We start from the raw sequence: 21,723 nt of genomic DNA on the forward strand, positions 1-21,723 counted from the left end.
AACAGAGAACAAATTGAGGGTTGCTGGCGGGGAGTGGGTGGGGGGATGGGCTAGATGGGAGATGGCCATTAAGGAGGGCACTTGTGACAGGCACTGTGTGTGGTACATAAGTGATGAATCACTGAGTTCCACTCCTGAAACCAAATTGCAGTGTATGTTAACTAAAGTTTAAATTGAAAAAAAAAAAAGTAAAAAGAGAAAAAAAATGTCTCAAGAACCTGAGGATTTACTGAGAGGTGAAGGAAGGAACGAGAACTTTAGTGGCATGGACCCTGGACTGCTGTTCTTCAGAGGGGTTTGAGTGTGCCCCAAGGCGGGTACATGGGGTGTGGAAGAAAATACTTAGCTCATATTTTTAATTCTTTTTTTTTCTTTTTTGAGAGAGAGGGGAGAGGGAAAGGGAGAGGGAGACAGAGACCCTTAAGCAGACACCACACCCAGTGCAGAGCCCAATGTGGGGCTCGATCTCATGACTGCAAGACCATGATCTGACCTGAAATCAAGAGTCTGACACTCAACTGACTGAGCCACCCAGGTGCCCTGATTTTTAGTATTTTCAGCCCTAGGAAACGAGTACAAGCATTCACCTGACACATACTGAACACTCTGAAGTCACTAGGTAAATGCTGGGTTCTAATCACCAGCTAAGGGCTAGGGTTCTCTATCAGGCCCCCCTAGTTTCTCAAATTTTGCTAAGGCGGGACGGTTCAGGAAGCATCCGATCACACTGCATACCATGTGGTACAACATGACTGAGTCAATACCAACCGTGTGATGGACACATTGGTCAGAGCTGGAAGAAGCTGAGTAACAAAGAACAAAGAAACACCCCTTACTGCTGAGCCCGCGCACGCTACTACTTCACTGTTGCTAATGGTTTACAAGAATTGTGCTCTATAGCTCCTTCTGATGTAGCTGTCCAGACACATAGATGCTTGGTCCGAGTAAGGCTGAGCACAAGACATAGCCGTTTAGAGGTGACCTTTGGGAGCGCCACTTGGAGCTTCCAAACCTTTAACTCTTTGGTCAGCATTTCTACCAGTTTCATAAAACAAAGCTCATTAAACTCTCTGAAAACCAAATTCCCTGGCAGACCTGAGTACCACAGACCTTCATAGGAATCCAGAAATTTTAAAGTATAGTCCAAAAAATTCTGGCCCAGGGTAAGTGGCTGAGCTAGACCCCAAATCAGCCTACGTATATTTGTTTTATCTATGCATCCTTTTTATTACTATTTTTGTGTCCTATAACGTACAACTATATAAACTTCTATGTGCGTATATATAGACATGTCTATGCATGTGTGCGTGTATATATATAGTATATAAATGTATAGATCTCTATGTGGAGCACTCTATTTTATATTTTCTATTATTACTGTAGTACATTTACATAATTACAAGTTAAAAGCTAGTCTATAACTGGGAGATGCAGATACAAAATGCTTTCACTCCTAGGTGCACATGACTGAAAAACTTCATGGACATCACCTTCCGTGCACTTGAGGGATACACATTTCATAAAGTTCATAAAAAAGGTAAGTTCTGTTTTATTGTCCAGAGCAATAATATGAATGACAGATGAAGAAGGATGGAAGTCTGTGGAAAATAAAACGCTAGCCATACAATCATAAATGTTCCTGGCCAGGAAGAAAAGGGCAGCCATTGTCGCGCCTGTGTGGCTGCACTGGGGGACGAGGGAGGGGTGTTCTCCCAGGAGGCCAGAGTTTAAAAGAGTATTTGACAATAAGAAAGGGGGAGATCCTTATCCAAAGGCAGGACAAACAAGCAGCACCTGACTGAAAAGAGCATCAAGACGCTGCCACTCACGAAGGGCTGAGGTTTGTGGAAAATACCAAGGAAAGTAATAATTTTAAAGCAAAAGAATCTGATGAGCTATAATGGGAGTCAGGAAGAGAAGAAGGCAGGAAAAATTGGAACTAAAGTTTTCTGTGGACCTACTGTGTGTCGATGACTATACTATGTTGTTTCCTTTAATATTTGCCAAAGCCCAGTTAACAATGACTGTAGACTACTTTACAGATGATGATGTGAGGAAACTGAGGCACTAGGGAAATTCATTAGGTTGCCCATGATGAGCAAAACACCGACCAGAATGCAGAGGGGACTGGACAGAGCTCGGATACATCAGACTCCCAAAGCTGGCCTCTTTCATGACACCAGGGTGCTGGTCTACTGAGATGAAAAGCTTCCTGGAAAGCCTGGGTGACTCAGTTGGTTAAGCACCCAACCATCTCAGGTCATGATCTCACAGTTTGTGGGTTCAAGCCCCTCATTGGGCTCAGCATTGATGCTGTGGAGACTACTTAGATTCTCCCCCTCTCTCTCCTCTCTCTGCTCCACCCCAACTCGTGCTTTTTCTCTCATAATAAATAAACTTAAAAAAAATCACATTTAAAAAATATTAAAGGGCTGCCTAGGTGGCTCCGTTGGTTAAGCCTCTGACTTCAGCTCAGGTCATGATCTTGTGGTTTGTGAATTCAAGCCCCGTGTCGGACTCTGTGCTGACAGCTCAGAGCCTGGAGGCTGTTTTGGATTCTGTGTTTCCCTCTCTGTGTCCCTTTCCTGTTCATGCTCTCTCTCTTTCTCAAAAATAAGTGAACATTAAAATTTTTTTCTAATATATTAAAAAAAAAATTCCTCCCTTCTACCTCCCTCCCTTTCTTCCTGATGTGAAGAATCTTGTGCCCATAATCTCTTAGCGTCTTCTTCCAGCTGAGCCAGAATAAATTCCTATGAAGAGGGGGATCCTCAGTTATGACTTCCTCATTCAGGCGGTCATTCCCCATCACTGAATTTCTGAAGTGCATTAAGTGAGGAGGGATACACCACAGAATGAGACTCAAGCCTTCTTTTTGAAAAGTTCACATATGGGCAAATAATAGCAATACAACATTGTTGCTTTTAAAAAGGCATGGAAGGCTGGAGAAGCCCAGAGTCACCCCATAGGTGTGTGAGGTAAATGGTTTGCTTCTTTCTTATCCATCAAGGGAATGGAGGAGAGGAGGGTCAAAAAATATGACTGACAAGGATGAAACCCAAGGTACGTTAGAAAAAAGTAATGGAGGGGCATATGGGTGGCTCAGTCAGTTGGGCGTCTGACTTCGGTTCAGGTCATGATCTCATGGTTTGTGAGTTCGAGCCCCACACTGGGCTCTGTGCTGACAGTTGAGAGCCTGAAGCCTGCTTTGGATTCTGTATCTCCCTCTCTCTCTGCCCCCTCCCCCCCACCCCCTCTTGTGCTTTGTCTCTCTCAGAAATAAACATTTTTTTAAAAAAAGTTTTTTTTTTTAAAGAAAGGAAAAAGGGGCGCCTGGGTGGCTCAGTCAGTTAAGCGTCTGACTCTGGCTCAGGTCATTATCTCACCGTTCGTGGGTTCGAGCACCACATCAGGCTCTGTGCTGACAGCTAGCTCAGAGCCTGGAGCCTGTTTCAGATTCTGCGTCTCCCTCTCTCTCTGACCCTCCCCTGCTCATGCTGTCTCTCTCTCTCTCTCTCTCTCAGAAATACATAAAACATTTAAAAACTTCTTAAAGAAAGAAAAAGGTAATGGAAAAATAAGATGACTTAAATCCACACATTTAATTATATGCCAAGATACTTTCACATATAAATATCTGAAAGCAAAAGAATGTTAAGCAAAAAAGGCAAGTCCAAACTCCAAGCCGATGTTGGATACTGCTCCTTAATAATTTTTTTCTTTATAACTGGTCATTAAATACATGGCTTATGAGGATTTAGGAACAAAGCGGTGGCTTCCAGGATGAACACGGTTTAAAATCAGCATTTCCCACTTTCCCTCCTGGAAACCATCCCCTAAACAAGCAGAACAGAAAGACACTGCAGACCACAGACCACAGACCTCACTCTCTATAAAGCTGGGAGAAAGACAGAATCTGCGGTCTCTAGCTTATGTATAAGGGTCACAGATGCACCCGGGATTGGTTGTAAGCCACTTGAAAAGCGCAGAAGTGCCAAGGGAAGCCAGAGAGTCCAGGGGCAGCACATCTCCGAGGGTGCTCCCCGAAACACACGGGCTGAGGATGAGGAACGTTCTCTGAAACGTAAAAGCTTTGCTCCTTGTCTGTAACATCCTGTGCAGGCCGTTGGGGGTGGGGGGTTTGGAACCACAGAAACAACAGAAGAGGAGCCGTGTTTGCAGGACGGACGACTCCGCCGCAGCACAGGACAGAGAGCGTGAGCCTGGGAAAACAGACGGTGTGAAGACGGCCACGTGTCTCCTGCCAGGGGACTCCTTTCCTGTACGCTGCCTTCCAGAAAAGTCCTACCAACTGGATTAATCTCCAGCGGGGAGGACTCAGATCCTCCAACAATTTAAGAAACCACTCTTATAGGAGTGAGGAGTTGAGGACGTTAGCTGGACAGACAGAAAGACCGGCTGGATTTTGGTAGAGCTCTCCAAATATTTCAACAACTGCCCTTTGGCGCTTGGAACAGACCTCAGAAGCAGAAGCAGAAGTCAGGTCAATGGGCAGAATTCATAGGAAGCACTTGTAGGAAGAACAGCAAGAATAATTCTTTTAATGACCAGAAATGTCTGAAGTACACGACGTCAATAGCCAAGAACCCTATGAAAAGTTATTTAACCTTACTAGTAGTTAAAGAAATATAAACCCAAAACACCAGATGCAACTTTCAAAAATTATACTTGGAGGGGCGCCTGGGTGGTTGAGCATCTGACTCTTGATTTCGGCTCAGGTCATGATCCCAGGCCAGCGATCAAGCCCTGCATCAGGCTCTGTGCTGGGTGAGGAGCCTGCTTAATGTTGTCTCTCTCCCCGTCTCTCTGCCCCTCCCCCACACGTGCACACACGTCTCTAGTGGCATAAGTCCCAGAGACCAAGAACATGCAGTTCAGGGAAAAGAAGTGCAGAAACGAGCAGAGCCATCCATTGCTGTGTGAGTGGAAGCTGGTGCAATCACTGCGAAAGGCAGTATTTATCAGAGTGTCACAGGTGCATACCCTTTGATCTAGCATTTCCACTTCTAGGGGTCTCACGCAGAAATAGTCTCATTGCTGTGCAAGCTTTATGTTCAAGGATATTGAGTGCAGGATTTTTTGCAGTGGCCAAAAAAAAAAAAAAAAAAGGAGGGGGGATATTGGGAGAAACCGAAATATCAAACCATCAATGGTTTTTTAAAAATGTTTTTTAAGTTGGGGTGCCCGGGTGGCTCAGTCGGTTGTGTCCAACTTTGGCTCAGGTCACGATCTCATAGTTTGTGAGTTTGTGCCTTGCGTTGGGCTCTGTGCTGACAGCTCGGAGCCTGGAGCCTGCTTCGGATTCTGTGTCTCCCTCTCTGCCCCTCCCCAGCTCGTGCTCTGTCTCCCTCTTCTTCGAAACTAAACATTAAAAAAAAAAAAAAATAGAAGGGTTGACATGTGAGGTGGTGAGCTCTCCATCACGGGAGTGTTCAAGCACACGGCCGAGAAGAGGCAGAGGTAGGGAGAAAAGGGAGTGGAGTGAGATGATCTCTGAGTGCCCTTCATATCCTGAGAGTCCTTGAACCTCTCCGCTTTTCCTTTCTGCCCTGATTTACCCAGGAGAAGCTCCAACAAGTTGAAAGAAAATAGAGCATTTCAAAAACGAGATATATCGAAGTAATCGCTGCAGAGGAGAGGCCTCGTGAAATCTATTAGCAAAGGGATGCAGCCAGCCCCGCCTGACACCACGTAACGCCCTGCTGTGCTCGTCCCCTGGGGAACAAATAGATTTTATTGTACTAAATTTGGGGGTGTGTGTGGCTAGATGCGAGGAAGGTCAGGAAGCTGATGTGGGATTTCAAGCTCTTGATAATTCAGGCAGGCGCTCCCACGAGCCGACGGATGCCCTTCCTTTCCCCGCGGTCAGGTGGAGAACGCTGCCCTTGAGTCATCCCAAGACTCATCCCCTCCACCCCCCCTCCACCCCCCACCCCCATTGCAAGGAAGACGTCTGCTGGGGTCCTGGTCGCAGAGTTAGCCGGGCTTTTGTAACGTCTGCTGCCCATTTCTAGGTGCTGGAAATGCTCCCACCGCTTGCACCCCCCCCCCCCCCCCCCCCCCCCCCCCCCCCCCCCCCCCAGTAGTCGGTACTTCCCGGCTTACCGTCTGTTGGCTACAAACAGCACTTTCCCTGAGAGGGTCTCTCCTTCTTTGGCAAAGAGGGGAGTGTGAAGAAGGCACCGCACCTGATACCAGTGGGTCAGAGGCTCGGTTGGGGCTGTGGACAGCCACACAGTCACCCTGGGGGGCGGGAGAAGAGTTAAAAGTCAGTTACGTTCCAGGGCCATATGGCATGGACTGGACTGGGGACTTAGTCTGATCGCTGGTTTGCAGAGTTTTTGACTCATGGAATCCTTTTAAGGTAAGGACAGCTCAATTTAGGTCATTGCCGTGTGCTGGGGGCTCTACCAAAAGCTTTATATCTATTCTCCCACCAAGACTATACACTAACTAAAGTCAGCCCAGAGAGGGTAAAGGACATGACATCACACAGAGGGCAGCTGAAGAGCCAGGCTTCAAACCTGTGGATCTGGCCATTTTATCGATCTTTTTTTTAAGTTTATTTATTTTGAGAGAGAGAGCGAGCGAGAGAGCGAGCACGAGCAGAGGAGGGGCAGAGAGAGAGGGAGAGAGAGAATCCCAAGCAGGCTCTGCATGGATAGCAGATGCAGGGCTCGAACCCACACACCTGAGCCGAGATCAAGAGGGTGACACTTAAGGGACTGGGCCACTGGGGGACCCATCTGTCTGTCTTTCTGGATCAGAGTTCATTAGAAGCCCAGCAAGGAACAGAGTTAAATTGGGAACCGAGTCGGTTACATGTCCCTCAAGGTAACAAGTCTGGAGTCTGGCCTCCTACTGTCTCATGCCAACCTGTTCAGGGGCCCTGAGATGGCTTCTGGAGGCGAGAAAAGCCCTGGGGCAGATGGCCTCTGGTGTCCTTCCAGCTTGGCCGTCTCACACGTGTGTGCGGGCGTGAGCGTGTTTGCACGGGCATTCTTCATTTCATTCGAAGGCGTGAGAACACCTGGCCGTGTCTCCAACCCCACGCGCACCTGTCCTGGTGACCCAGCCGACCGTGTCGCTGGCTTGGGTGGAGTAAGGTGTGCGTTACGCACATGGCCGATTCCTACAGGGTCCATTTTGATTTGAAGATGTTGGTGGTGTGGGGGTGGGGTGGGGGGGGGGGGGGAGGAGGGCATTTGACAAAATTTAACTGCTAAGTAATATAAATCACTCTTCTATCAAAATAAACTCAGGCACATTCTGGAGTAGGATGCCAATTCTCTAAAGGTTTGTAGGATCAAGTGTTTTACTTCAGAGGAATTCCCCCCTCGGAGCAGGCCCCTTCCAGCTTCTCTCCCTCACCCCTGCAGGAACGGATTCACTGGGGGAAAGTCTGAGAAACAAACGTGCGGATTCCTTGAACAAATATGCTTGTGTGCTGTAGGCATGATGTGAGCATCACTTCCTTTTTCTCTGATTGTCAGCCCAGACGAGGCTGCCGGGGATCCACTCCTCCCCTGAGCACCCCCACCCCTGCGAGCTCCCTGAGCTTTATCACAGACCCAGGGACACTTCTGTTCTCCTGGAGCAGGAGATGAGGCTGGACGCTTTTATAAGGAGGAGAGAGGGGTGTAATGCAAAAGCTTTCCTTTGGCCCCGTCATGTGACCCAGAGCCATCGTCTTCACTAGTCAGAGCCTGAGATGGCCTGGCAAGAGAGTAGGGGAGTCAGGAGGAGAGCAGAGATTTGGGGGTATGGGAATGGCACAGCCCTGACGAGGAACACCAAATGTGGACAGTCAGCTTGTAGATGGTCTTTTTCCTCTTTTTTCTGAAGTTTTCAAGCTCTTTAGGAAGGTCAAGGAGGACACGATGAAATGACCTCATGTTGCAATTAGCAGTAGCGGTATATGCCTGCCTGATCATTGAAGAAGAACTCTCTGGAGTCTTCTGTGAGGCTGGAGGTGTGGACAGAGACAGGGGAGAAATGATTCCAGGGACCACCCAGGTACAAGAGGTTCTCTAGCCAGGATGACGTGACGGAAGCTGAGGCAGGAGCTGGGGGTCTTTCCCACCTTCTATTCTGGAAAAATCCAAGGGGGCTGATGTAGCCCAGACCCTTCCTCATCCTGTTTAATCTCAATGCAGTTGGCTTAAAAGGCTTTTATGGTATTTTAGCCAGAGCTGAGAGGACACTATGGAAAACTGTCTCGTTTTGACTTTGCCCTAAAATCTAAAAGTGCTTTTGCTTCCTTGGAACCTAGAGAAACGAGTATTGTTGTTGAAATTAACTTCAAAACACTTTCAAGTCATGATTACAGCCTGCAGAGGATGGCGTGGGACAGAGCAGTCAAGGACGCGGGTGATACCTACACGGATCCAACAAAGGCCACGTCAAACCAGAACGCCAGGCCGTGGATGAGGCCGGACTGCGTCATGTGAAACACAAAGGGGATTTCTACTCTGCAAGGAAAGAAGAAAGAGAGAGAGTGGAAACATCTGGAATTATTTTGTTGTTGTTGACAGGCATACTAGATACATTCGTGGGATCAGCGGGAAAACCAGAGAATCTTTTCTTTTTCTCTTAAGTGCGGTTGCCTTGGCAGCAAGAGCCTCTCAGCGTGTGATTGATGCCTGGGTGACGCCGCACATCGGGGAGTTCTGTGCCTTGACAAAACCCTGCACGAGTTTCCGACCAGGCCACGGGGAACGTCACGCCAGAGCGGCCATGGTTTATACCAAACGCACAACGATTGGGAGCAGCGGGGAAGACTCAACAAGACCTAGGCGCTTACTTGACAAGCCACTTAAATCCCCTGAGCCTCAGTTTCCTCATCCATTGATGGGTGACGAAGGCACTCTCCGACTTCCCCTGCAAGGTTCTTGGGTGCGTCAAATGGGGAAATGTGAACGAGAGTGCTTGGCAAACATTAAAAGTGTTTCACAACTTCAAGATGGTCTTATTCATCCACTGCTGAGGGGAGATGTGTTGCAGTGAGTGCTCTAAGGATTTTCAAAGGAGGTGGTACCTTATTGCATTCATGGTGCCCCCCAAAGTTGTAACTTTTTTCACCCTGTGGCAGTCAGAGCATTTCTGGAGTCTTCCACTGTGTTGATCACACTGAATTTTTTGACACTGCATTGCCATCATTTCTTCCTATTGTTTTTGCGTTCCCCTAAATGGACTATGAACTCTTTAAGGGTAGACTTTTAAATATTTTTTAAATTTTTATTTATTTTTTTTTTGAGAGAGAGAGAGAGAGGAGAGAGAGAGAGAGAGAGAGCAAGCAGGGGCTAGGGACAGAGAGTGAAAGGATCCTAAACAGATTCCACGCTCAGCACAGAGCTTGATGTGGGGCTCGGTCCCACCACCATGGGATCATGACCTGAGCTGAAATCAAGAGTCGGATGCTCAGCTGATGAGCCACCCAATGGTAGACTTTAAAAAATTACTTTTTGTGCCTGTGCAAGCACCAGCACTCTACCTGGCACATGGGAGGATCTCAATAAACATTTGCTGAGTCAATACACAAAGTGGCCGAATGACAGGTGACAAGCCAACACAGGCATTATTTTCAAAAAACTCCCTGGGACTCAGAAGGGAGCCCAGGCCAGCAAATAAAGTCCACAGAAGTCCATCTGGTCTGGGCCTGCGGTGGTGACTGGAGGTGTCCCCAAACGCCAGTTCTCTTGGGTTGAGCATAAGGTAACATGGCATGTATCCACTCAGCCAGGCTCAAGCCTAGTCATGTGACTTACTCTGGCCAATTAACAGAAGAGAAGTGATCTGGGTCATTTCCAGGCAGAAGCTTTTATTACCAGTACGTACTTCAGCACGCTCCTTCTTTTCCCTCCCTTTTCAACAGAGGCTGCTGCATCAGGGCGGTGATGCTACACAGAGTGACATCTGGGCACAACAGATCAACAGCGTCGAGGAGATAGACTCCTGTGCTATAAGCCAACTGAGGTTTCTTTTTTTTTCCCTCTGTCCAAGATTTTATTTACATTCAAGCTAGTTAACAAAGAGCGTAGTACTGGTCTCTAAATAGTAGAATTTAGTGATGTATCACCTACATAGGACACCCAGTGCTCATCACCAGGGTCCTCCTTAAGGCCCTGCCCCTATTTGGCCCCTCCCCCCTCCAGTAGCCCTCAAGTTTGTTCTCTACGGTTAACAGTCTCTTGGGGCACCTGGGTGGCACAGCCGGTTAGGCCCATCTGTTCTGGTTCAAGGTTTCTTTTTGTTACTGCTGCAAGTCCTAGCCTGCGCTGACTAAACACAGCACCCCTTGTCCACTGTCGGCGCCAGACGGCTGACAGTTTGCATTGGCCAGCTGCACCTGCTCAAGTCTGGCCCCTGCTTCCTCAGTAGTCCAGGAAAGATGACAACTTGGCTGGGTCTTAAAGTTTGTACCCCCCCAAAATATGCATAGTCATCTTCTGCCAAGGAGTGAAAAATCATCCAAAGGGGATTCATAGCACCATCTGAGGACTGAGTTCTCATTTCAGAGTCTCTTCAACTGAAGGCGAGGAGGGCAAAACTAACCTTTACTGAGTGTCCTCTTTGAAAATGAGCCAGTGGCTGTGAAATACTTAGCCCAGCTAATGTTTAGTAAGCACCCAACCAGTTGCAGCTCTTCTTCCTGACATACTTGTAAGCACTGGCCTGAGTGACTAACAGGGCAAACAGCCCCGGCTCTGGAGCCTTCTGAATGGTTCAAATCCCAGGTCTAACATACTCATGCGGCACCTGGGTGGCTCAGTCGGTTGAACATCTGACTTCGGCTCGGGTCATGATCTCACAGTCTTTGGGTTCGAACCTCACATGGGGCTCTGTGCTGACAGCTCAGAGCCTGGAGCCTGCTTCAGATTCTGTGTCTCCCTCCCTCTCTGCCCCTCCCCTGCTTGTGCTCTCTCTCCCTCTTGCTCAAAAATAAATAAACATTAAAAAAAATTGGGGGCATTCACTTTTGAATGTCCCCTCTCTATAAAGAGAGTTTTCCTACTGTTCTTACTTTCTAATCTTATGCGTTAATACTTTTGCCGCTGCTCCAAAAATTTTTTTTAACATACTAATTCTGTGATCTTTTGCTAACTAGTGTTCCACTCTGTCTCACATTTGTCACCAGTAAAATTGAGGTAACAACAGTTCCATCTGTAGAGCAGTGTCGTGAGGATGGAATGAGTCATTACACATGAAGGGCTCTGCACACTGACTGGCTGTAGAAATACAAGCTATTACTACTCAACTTTTCTCATTCAACTCTCAGAACAACCTACGAAAGCAGCAGCATTATTCATGTTTTGCAATAAAACGGAACTAGTATTGATATACCATCCCTGTGTGGGACTCCCACCCGAGATCTCACCCATGCATTGAGGTTTTGGGGCTCAGCAAGGTGGAGGAGGCTTTATAGACCAAAGGTAATGCTGATATTTACAAACCTGTGCAGATCCGCTTCTTCCGCATCCATAAAGTTAACTGTGTATTTGACTGTCCGAGCCATCAAAATCCTAACGTCAAATGTGTCCTTGGGAGAAAGGAAGCAAAGGCGTTATCTTTCTGTCAGGTTTAACTGGACCCAAGCAAGACTGTGAAGTGGCTTTCCTCCTGAAGTTTCAGGTCAACAAGAGTTAGCATTTAGAAGGCATGAGCTTAATGAGAATTACTAGTAGCTAACGTTTATTTCACACTTACTACACATCAAGCACAAGTGCTTCGTGCTTTCCTGAGGGCCAAGTACTTCATTAGGTTGTAGCATTCAGGCCTCACCATGCTTCTGGAGCAGGTGTTTGGTGTAGTGGCATCCCTCCAGATTTTACTGCTCTTCTACATTCCAAGACGTTCCAGAAAAACTTACTCTACCTTCTGCTCCAGGTGTGGCCTGTGACCCTAGCTTGGCCAACCCGTGCATTACTTTTCTCTGAATATAGTTTCACTTGCAGAAGCGTGACCCAAGGGAGGGTGATTAGGCTCTATCCAGACTAATCCTGGGACTTCGGCCCAAGTTATTGGAAAAAGGCAGGTCCTCTTGTGGGACTTAAAGAGTTGTTAGTATCTGAGGCTGGAGGTCCTGAAGCCATTTTGCTACCATGAGGGGGAGATCCTATCTGAGAACAGGGTTAAATCGGAGGTAACGGAGATAAATTATGAGGATAGAAGAATCAGAGTCGGGTGACATTGTCTGAACCCCTACAAGAGGTCCCTAGCTTCAGGCTTGGCAGCTTTTGAGGGCCAGTAGTTAAGCCAGTTCTGGTTAATGCAAACTTATTGTTGTCTAAGGTCACACAGTCAGATGGGGCCACGACTGAAACCCCAATCTGTTTGACAGCAAAGTTCCTGTTCTAAGCTATTTATTTTACAAAGCTTCCTCCTTTATGCCTCAGGCCACCAGAATCAATGGGAAGATATGAATTATTGACCAAGTATGAGGGCTGAGTGTGTACACGGGGTGAGCTGGGGTAGCGGGAGAATCAGAAGTTCCTTATTGAAAGGCACTCAGAAAGTCTCCTTGCCTCCGACAGCACCATTCTCTGAGAATGTTCTTAATTGATTAGAAGATGAGAGCTGAGAAGACTGGAAAACACAGGACTCCAAGGAGCTCTTTCTTCTCTTCTGTGACGGCTTCGCAGAGCCCGGCAGAACCATGCCTCCCAGGAGCGCGAGCAAGCGGATCAATAGATTAACACATGGGGGAAAGCCTGGAATGAAACACACTTACTACTATCGGCTGTCTGAAATATTCGTCCAAGGCAGCCCCCCGGAGACTGGACAGGTTGACCCCATAGAAACACTGCTGGTGCCTGAAAGAGGGGACACAGAGAATCACCATGCATCTTCCCCTCAGCAGAGTCCCGGAGCCCCTTACGGGCTCTGTGACGCTCTGTGAGGCCGCTGCCCAGGTCCGCAGAGGCAGCCTGGGACAAGTGTGCGAGCACGTGAACGGAAACTGGTCTGTGGGGAGGAGAGAGGAGGAAGTCCTCTGCAGCAAACCTGCAGACCTGTGCGTGACCTGCGGTGGGAAGAGACGAAGGGGGAGGTGGTTGAGGTGAAGGACATTATTTGGGGAAGATGACTGGGGATATTTATGAGGATATTTAGGAGCCTTCAGGCTCCCATCCTTGACCTCAGGCCTCAAGATGGCTGCCTGCTCTAGGACATGCTGTCCGAGTCCTGAAATACAAATCCTTGCCCCCCACCCCCACCCCAGAGCACGACTTGAGATCTCCAAAGCCGCTCAACATTCCCGCTGTTTCAGGAGATAGATTCCTCTTTTCCATTCTGCTGTAACCTCGGGCCTGCAACTTCCTGATGGCACCTGCCGTGGTGGCCGATGGCCACAGAGTCCCCATTGAGCAAAGGCCATGCCTGGTGGTGAACTGCAGCCTGCCTGTCTCCATTCGCTGTGCACATTTCTTCTCAAATCTGTGGTCAGTGATGTGGACGAATGTGACAAATCATGCTTCCTTCCTTCTGTGAGCCAGGCGCAAAGCATTTCCCGGCACACCCCTGGCTGTGTCTTACTTTCACATAAGGGTCGGGCCACGCCTCAGACCACGCGCGGAACCCAGCACACACTCTGTGTCAGCTTGGCTAGTAGTCTCCACTCTTTAGAGGAGAGATGTAGGGTACGGATTAAGAGTAGCTTCATTTGGGGAACTCACCAAACTCCACACCCGAAAAACAAACAACCCAGTGAAGAAATGGGCAGAAGATATGAACAGATACTTCTCCAAAGAGGACATCCAGATGGCCAACAGACACATGAAACGATGCTCAGCATCGCTCCTCATCAGGGAAATACAAATCAGAACCACACTGAGATACCACCTCACGCCAGTCAGAGTGGCTAAAATGAGCAAATCAGAGAACTCTAGATGCTGGCGAGGATGTGGAGAAACGGGCACCCTCCTACACTGTTGGTGGGAATGTAAACTGGTGCAGCCCCTCTGGAAAACAGTGTGGAGGTTCCTCAGGAAACTAACAATAGAACTCCCCTAGGACCCAGCAATAGCACTGCTAGGAATTTACCCAAGGGGTATAGAAATGCTGAGGCATAGGAGCACATGTACCCCAATGTTCATAGCAGCACCTTCAACAATAGCTAAAACATGAAAGAGCCTAAGTGTCCATCAACGGACGAATGGATCAAGAAGATGTGGTTTATCTATACCATGGAATACTACATGGCAATGAGAAAAAATGAAATCTGGCCATGTGTAGCAACATGGATGGACCTTGAGGGTGTTATGCTGAGCGAAATAAGTCAGGCAGAGAAGGACAAATATCCTATGTTTGCATGTATAGGAGGATTAGGAGGAACTTAACTGAGGAACAAGGGGGAGAAGAAGGGGGGAAATGGTGGGGGAAAGGGAGAGAGGCAAACCATGAGAGACTCTTGAATGCTGACAAAAACTGAGGACTGATGGATGTGGGGGGGAGGGGGGATGGAGGAGGACACTTGTGGGGATGAGCACTGGGTGTTATGTGGAAACTAATTTGACAATAAACTATTTGTAAAAAAAAAATTAATACATAGTTACTATAATGTAAAAAAAAAAAAAAAGTAGATTTGGGATGGGGGTGGGGGTGTCTGGGTGGCTCAGTGAGTTGTGTCTGACTCTTTATCTCAGCTCAGGTCATGATCTCACAGTTTGTGGGTTCCAGCCCTGCACTGGGCTCTGTGCTGATGGTGCGGAGTCTACTTGGTATTCTCTCTCCCTCTCTCTCTGCCCCTCACCTGCTTGTGCTCTCTCTCCCTCAAAATAAATAAATAAAATTTATAAAAAAAAGAAAGAGAGAGAGCAGTTTTATGCGGGCTCTGCATAACTGGCCTGACTGGCTGTGTGCACCTGCCCAAGTCGCCCGAACCCTGTGCCTGTTTCCTTTTCTCTAAAATGGGGTTCCCTTGATCCCTCCCCATCCTTTCCCAACCGCATGCCTGCCAAACTGCAGGGAACAGAGGAAAACCACCCCCCATCACAAAAAGAAACACACAAAATTTGTGGTGCAGTTTGATTTTGGTGGAAAGACCGGCCCAAGCAAGGACCTAAACCAGAAATCAAAGCCTCGAATGCCCTCGATGAGGGAGACTGAGAGGCCTGGTAATGTTAAGTCAACAGCCAGTCCTCATCCGACAAGAGAAAAGTCAGTCCCACCGAGCTACATACAGACCCTGAGGGGCACGTGCTATTTCTTACCTCTCAGCCTTTGCTCGTTTTCACCTCTACCTGGAAATCGCCTTCCCCTCTTTTGTCCTGTCCATTTCTACCCAGTCTTTGGGACTCAGCTCAAACGCTCCCATTTAAAAAAATTTAAATCTCGTGCTACAATATTTAAATGTAGTCCGTTTTTTATTCATCCATGTGTATGTATTTAGCACAGGGCTGGTGAGTTGCCAGCACTCAAAGTTGTCTAGCTCGCTTTTATCTATCAGTCTTGAAGGCATGAAGTGAGGACGTGGTGTCCTTAATGGGCCTCGGAGGGGACACAGGTGCCTATGAAGACACTGAAGAAATGCAAGATCATTGCCCCAAGTATCTTCAGTTTCATTATGTGACTTTTTAATGTTTATTATTTTGAGAGAGAGAAACAGTGTGAGTGGGGGAGGGGCAGAGAGAGAAGGAGACACAGAATCAGAAGCAGTCTCCAGGCCCCGGGCTGTCAACCAACGCGGGGCTTGAACTAGCAGATGGAGAGATCATGACCTAGGCTGAATTCTGAAGCTTAACCGACTGAGCCACCCAGGTGCCTCTCATTATGTGATTCTTTTTTTTAATGGTTTTCTTTTTTTTTTTTTTTAATGTTTTATTTATTTCTAGGAGAGAGAGAGAGACAGTGGGACCAGGGGAGGGTCAGAGAGAGAGGGAGAAACAGAATCTGAAACAGGCTCCAGGCTCTGAGCTGGCAGTCAGCACAGAGCCCGACGCGGGGCTCGAACCCACGAACCGCGAGATCATGACGAAAGCGAAAGTCGGACGCTTAACCGACTAAGCCCCCCAGGCGCCCCCCTCATTATGTGATTCTTAATCCTCTCTTTCCAACAAGGCCAGGGCCAGGCTGGCCCACAGGTACAGCCAAACTATGAATACACATATTGAAAACAAGGCTCCTATAAGTCTAGAAAACTCTGGAAACAGAACACTGCAGTGTTTAGAAGGAGAGTATAGGTGTTTTGGGGGAAATAAGTAAGTCATTGTCACAACAAGTTTTCATTAGAAGGAAGTAAGGGGGGAAGGAAAGTGAGGGAGCCGGGGAAAGAAAAGAAAGGACAGAGGTGGAGACAGAGAGTTTTCCTGAAAGCCCAGAAGGACTCAACCCATCCAGCCTTTAGAATCCCCTGGGAGGCTTTGCCTGGCCTGACTCCCTTCAATTGCGACTCATTTGATCCAGGGTGTAAATGTGCTGCTTGTTTGTTTCCAAAGCTCAGCAGGTGATTCTCATGTACCACCAGGGTTGACTACCAGACGTTACCTGTTCTACAATCCTCACCAAGTGGGGAAAGAAGAATCTCCAAAGGCAAAGGCAACCTGCCACCAGCAGTGCCTGAGGATGCAAACTGCTCTATTCCTTGTACGCAGCCTCCCAGGGACCGAGCCTGTGCCCTTTGCCTTGTGTGGAGCCAATTAAAGTCCAGCGGCAACGATCAGCGTGGTGTACGCGGGTACCACTCCTGGGGTGTGCATCCTGGTGGGCCGAGAGCCCACTGCCTGGGTTTTAAAATTTTCTGGGGCGCCTGGGTGGCTCAGTCGGTTAAGCGCCCTACTTCGGCTCAGGTCACGGTCTCACAGTTCATGGATTTGAGCCCAACGTCGGGCTCTGTGCTGACAGCCAGCTCAGAGCCTAGAGCCTGCTTCAGATTCTGTGTCTCCCTCTCTCTCTGACCCTCCCCTGCTCACACTGTCTCTCTCTCTCTCTCTCATTCTCTCTCTCTCTCAGAAATAAATAAAAAAAAAAACTTTTCTGGCCAGACCATCTTTTGGATTCTTAGAAATCTCAAATCTCTTGAAATGCATCACAAAATAATTAAAGCAGATGGGAGCTGGCATCTCTCTGGGTCTCCTAAGAGACAATGTGGGGAGATGAATCAGGAAACGAGTCTGTTGACTTGGAAGCTGGGGATAATTTCCATTGTTTTCATCCTATGTGGGTTTTATTTTCCAAGTTAACTTATGGCCTCTTTATGGGCCCATAAGGCAGAGACCATGTATGGTTTTTCTCCCAACTTCACATTTCCAACTCCCCACCTCTCCCCTCCTCTCCCCTCCCCCATACTACATGCAATGTCTGGAAGGTCCTGCGAACAGAGCCCAGAAGGAAGGTAACAGTACTCTTAGCTGTGCCTGTCAGACCCAGGGCATGTTTTTATGAGGACATGAACTTCCCCAAGTTCTACATGCAGAGCTCAGCTTGGAGAGGCATCCGGGGAAGCCTCCTCTCTGGCTCCTTTGGTCTTGGCTCTTCACTAGTCCATCCTGGACTTTTGTCCTTCCTCCTCGCTCACACAGCTCTCCCCACCAGCCTCCGGGATCTTCCGGGAAGGACGGTGGTACCACCTTTTGTTCTTAGAGGATCGAGCACCGGCTTCCTGCATTCGTGGGGGCAGGGTGGGGGGATCTGTAACGAGAGCTCTCTCTCTGCTAATATGAACATGCTCTCTCACAGCACAGCTCACATATTTTACTTAAAAAACAAAAAAAGAAAACCTTTACATCTTCATCTCCATTAAGGAGCTCCCTTCCCTTGGGAAAAAACCAACAAAAAAAAAAAAGAAAAAAAAAAGAAAGAGACAAAAGGAAGGAAAGGGAGGGAAAATCCTATTCTGCTGTTTGACAATTAAGCAACTGTTTTTAAATTTTTTTAACGATTTATTTATTTATGTGAGAGAGAGAGAGAGTATGAGAATGGAGGAGGGGCAGAGAGAGAGAGGGAGACACAGAATCCAAAGCAGGATCCAGGCTCTGAGGTGTCAGCACAGAGCTGGACACGGGGCTCAAACCCATGAACCGCAAGATCATAACCTGAGCCAAAGTCAGACGCTTACTGACTGAGCCACCCAGGTGCCCCGACAATTAAGCAAACTGTTTTTGTGTGTCTTAATGTACTGTATACTTTACTAACAGTGACAACCAAGGTTATGCCAACCTGATGAGGGATATATAAACCCTGTGAACTAGAAAACAGATACAGGGATCCAAGAATGTCACTTAAGACACACATGGTACTCGTGGTACCGCAGATGAGGAATGAGAGGGTGGCTGGGATGGCCTGTTGGGGGTGGCTCACAGGACTAGGATGCTTATCTAGGAACAAACGATGTCTTCTTAGTTTTGTACACATCCTTATATACACCAGGGCTTCAGGCTTGGTAGTCACGACAATTTTCCCCATCGGTAGAATGTAGACATACCACTGCGTAAAGTAGTATCTACAAAGATGCTTGGCTCATGATGTCCTTGGTTTTTTGGGTTTATACACCAGCAAAGCAATGCGGCTTATATTTTGTGTGTGATATATGTATATACCTTTTTATATTTTTAAACATATGGGGGTTTATATATTTTAAAAATATATGGGGGTTACTATAAAAATAAGCAGGGGAAATAAGTGCACAGTCCTTAAAAGCAACCAAGCTTCAGACTGTGCATCTTTTGTAAGAAGGAAGAGCACGTCTGGGATTTCATAAAGGAGCCCAAAGAGCATCTGTAGGCGTGCCAGTGTAAATGCAGAGAGGACTGGTTTGCATAACAGTTGGACCTATGGGAGCCTGTATCAGAAGGAAGAGTGGGTCCACCCACACAACTAGGTGGACATCTCTTGTTTGTTTGAAACAGCAGACAGTTGCTCTTCTTCTGATAACAGCACCAGATTTTCTTCTGGAAGGCACCTCATCCTCATACTCAGTCCTTGTGACTTGGGTGGTGTCTTGCCTCTGCTCTTGACTCATGGCTCAGTCCCAGTCAATCAGAGCATCTTACTGCCCTGGTCTCGGCAATGAACCCAGGCTTGGGCGTCTAACCCGGTGAGAGTTAAGTCTAAGAACTTTCCTCAAACAGCAAAAATAAACGATTGGGACCTCATCAAGATTAAAAGCTTCTGCACAGCAAAGGAAACAACCCACAAAACTAATAGGCAACCAACAGAATGGGAAAAGATAGTTGCAAATGACATATCAGATAAAGGGTTAATATCCAGAATTATAAGGAACTCACCAAACTTCACACCCGAAAAACAAACAACCCAGTGAAGAAATGGGCAGAAGACATGAACCCACACTTCTCCAAAGAGGACATCCAGATGGCCAACAGACACATGAAACGATGTTCAGCATCGCTCCTCCTCATCAGGGAAATACAAGTCAAAACCACACTGAGATACCACCTCACGCCAGTCAGAGTGGCTAAAATGAGCAAATCAGAGAACTCTAGATGCTGGCGAGGATGTGGAGAAACGGGCACCCTCCTACACTGTTGGTGGGAATGTAAACTGGTGCAGCCCCTCTGGAAAACAGTGTGGAGGTTCCTCAGGAAACTAACAATAGAACTCCCCTATGACCCAGCAATAGCACTGCTAGGAATTTACCCAAGGGATACAGAAATGCTGAGGCATAGGAGCACATGTACCCCAATGTTCATAGCAGCACTCTCCACAATAGCTAAAACATGGAAAGAGCCTAAGTGTCCATCAACAGATGAATGGATCAAGAAGATGTGGTTTATCTATACCATGGAATACTACATGGCAATGAGAAACAATGAAATCTGGCCATGTGTAGCAACATGGATGGACCTTGAGGGTGTTATGCTGAGCGAAATAAGTCAGGCAGAGAAGGACAAATATCCTATGTTTGCACGTAGAGGAGGATTAGGAGGAACTTGACGGAGGAACAAGGGGGAGAAGAAGGGGGGAAATGGTGGGGGAAAGGGAGAGAGACCAACCGTGAGAGACTCTTGAATGCTGACAAAAACTGAGGACTGATGGATGTGGGGGGGAGGGGGGGATGGGCATGGAGGAGGGCACCTGTGGGGATGAGCATTGAGTGTTATGTGGAAACTAATTTGACAATAAACTATTTGTAAAAAAAAAAAAAAAAAAAAAAGAACTTTCCTCAAACAGCTGCAAAGGAGACGTGGATATGGAGCTCTGAATTCATAAGTCTGCAAGTGTTGTACACGGCTCAGGAGCAGAAGTCCTGCTCATTCTCTGAACCAAAGCCAGTTTGTAAACACTGAACAGATGCAGGTAAAAGCAGTTTTTGTTGAGATGTGGCATGAAGGATATGCTGCTCTATTTGCAATAGACACTCCCAAGGCTCGAACACCCACCCTTCTAGCTGTAGTCCTGAATACATTCCATGCTTTTAAAAATGGATTCCCCTTTAGTGCCCAAGTGCACAATGTCTCCTATTTCCACCACAAATGTTAGTTTCTTCTATTCCTGTAACTTGCATGCTGGGACTGCAGTGAATGGATGGAAAGAGGAATTCACCATTTTAAAGATCAGACTCCTTCACAAAGGCGCCTTGGGCCATAGGACAAGTGGGTATCAAACTCATCCTAGACCATACTGGGGTCATCTTCTCCTTGACTCCAAACCTCCCTGTTAATTTCCTGAGCCTGGCTGCTTCTGTGCACAAAAGCCAGGTGGGCTCCTGGATTGCACTGATACACAGAGAAGCAGAGGGGATATCAAGAAGAAATACTGGTAGCTGAAAGGAGATTATCGCGATAGTCATGGTGGTGTTCCCACAAAAGTTCTCTCTGTGATACTTGGTGCCCCCCATACTTGGCTTCCCACAAAAATTCAGTTACATCACGTTCTAATTTGAAATGTTCTCATTTGGTGCACATGGCGTTTCTGTGTACTGGTGACTATCGGGGCCAAATATATTTTGGGGAAAGACCAGAAGGCACAAAACTCCTGCTACGCCAAGAGAACCTGCAGTAGAAATTTCTGTTTGGCGGCAGAATTAGCCTGGGAACAAACCATCCGTTACCTTCGCAGTGGAATTGAGCAGTCTGTCCATTCAGATGAATGGATTTCCTTAAAAGTAATGTGTTTCTCAGCAGCACTGTGGTCAATAAGACATTTAGCAGCCTCAGTGCAATCGTCAATAAGGCATTCTGTAGACTCAGAGTAGACAGGTGTGAGAAGAGAGCTTTCAGGGCCTGTGGAAGATTTCTCACGTTCATCTTCCCTCATCCTTTGCAAGCACAGACTTCTGACTTCCGTAAGTACAAACAACTACAGGACATCCACTACTGGCATCCTGAGATCACTCAACTGGCACTACCTTTGTCCGCCATGATGGATGCATACCACCTGCTCACAATTCTCTGGGAAGGAAACTGAGAAGTATCTTTTGGTTCCTTAAGGGGTGTATCACCATTTCAGGATCACCTCGGATCCTCTGTCTTATCCGCTCTCTGAAATCCTCAGCCATGTGTTCTGACCTGCTATGCCAAGGTATGGGCTCATTTCACCCCACACCAGGAAGCCCAACAGTGCCTCACCCCAGGTCTTCACTGTGTCTCCTTCCACTTCTACCCAAGGGCATTCCTGTTGACTCTGGGCCATGGATGCCATGAGACCCATTTGGTGTCCACACATTCACAACCAAAAGGTATAGGCTAGTGAATGTTGAGGGGTGAACAGTTGACCAATGGGGAGATAACAGCCTGTGGAGAAATATCC

The 21,723-nt window shown here is 47.4% G+C and overlaps 1 protein-coding gene across 4 annotated transcripts in view; it reads right to left on the bottom strand.

The window, feature by feature from the left end:
- The window catches only part of LOC120230979 (histone-arginine methyltransferase CARM1-like), a 253,326-nt gene that overhangs the window by 8,542 nt on the left and 223,061 nt on the right, over positions 1-21,723 (bottom strand). For all 4 annotated transcript variants that reach the window (XM_039230824.1, XM_039230823.1, XM_039230825.1 and 1 more), the window contains 4 exons: positions 12,752-12,833; positions 11,475-11,560; positions 8,403-8,492; positions 6,127-6,264 (listed from right to left, as the gene is read on the bottom strand). In XM_039230824.1, coding sequence (XP_039086755.1) covers positions 6,127-6,264; positions 8,403-8,492; positions 11,475-11,560; positions 12,752-12,833 — 396 coding nt within the window. The remainder of the gene's footprint in view (positions 1-6,126; positions 6,265-8,402; positions 8,493-11,474; positions 11,561-12,751; positions 12,834-21,723) is intronic.

The sequence above is a fragment of the Hyaena hyaena genome, unplaced genomic scaffold, assembly GCF_003009895.1.
Source record: "Hyaena hyaena isolate Hyena2069 unplaced genomic scaffold, ASM300989v1 scaffold_51, whole genome shotgun sequence".
NCBI classification, from domain to species: Eukaryota; Metazoa; Chordata; class Mammalia; order Carnivora; family Hyaenidae; genus Hyaena; species Hyaena hyaena.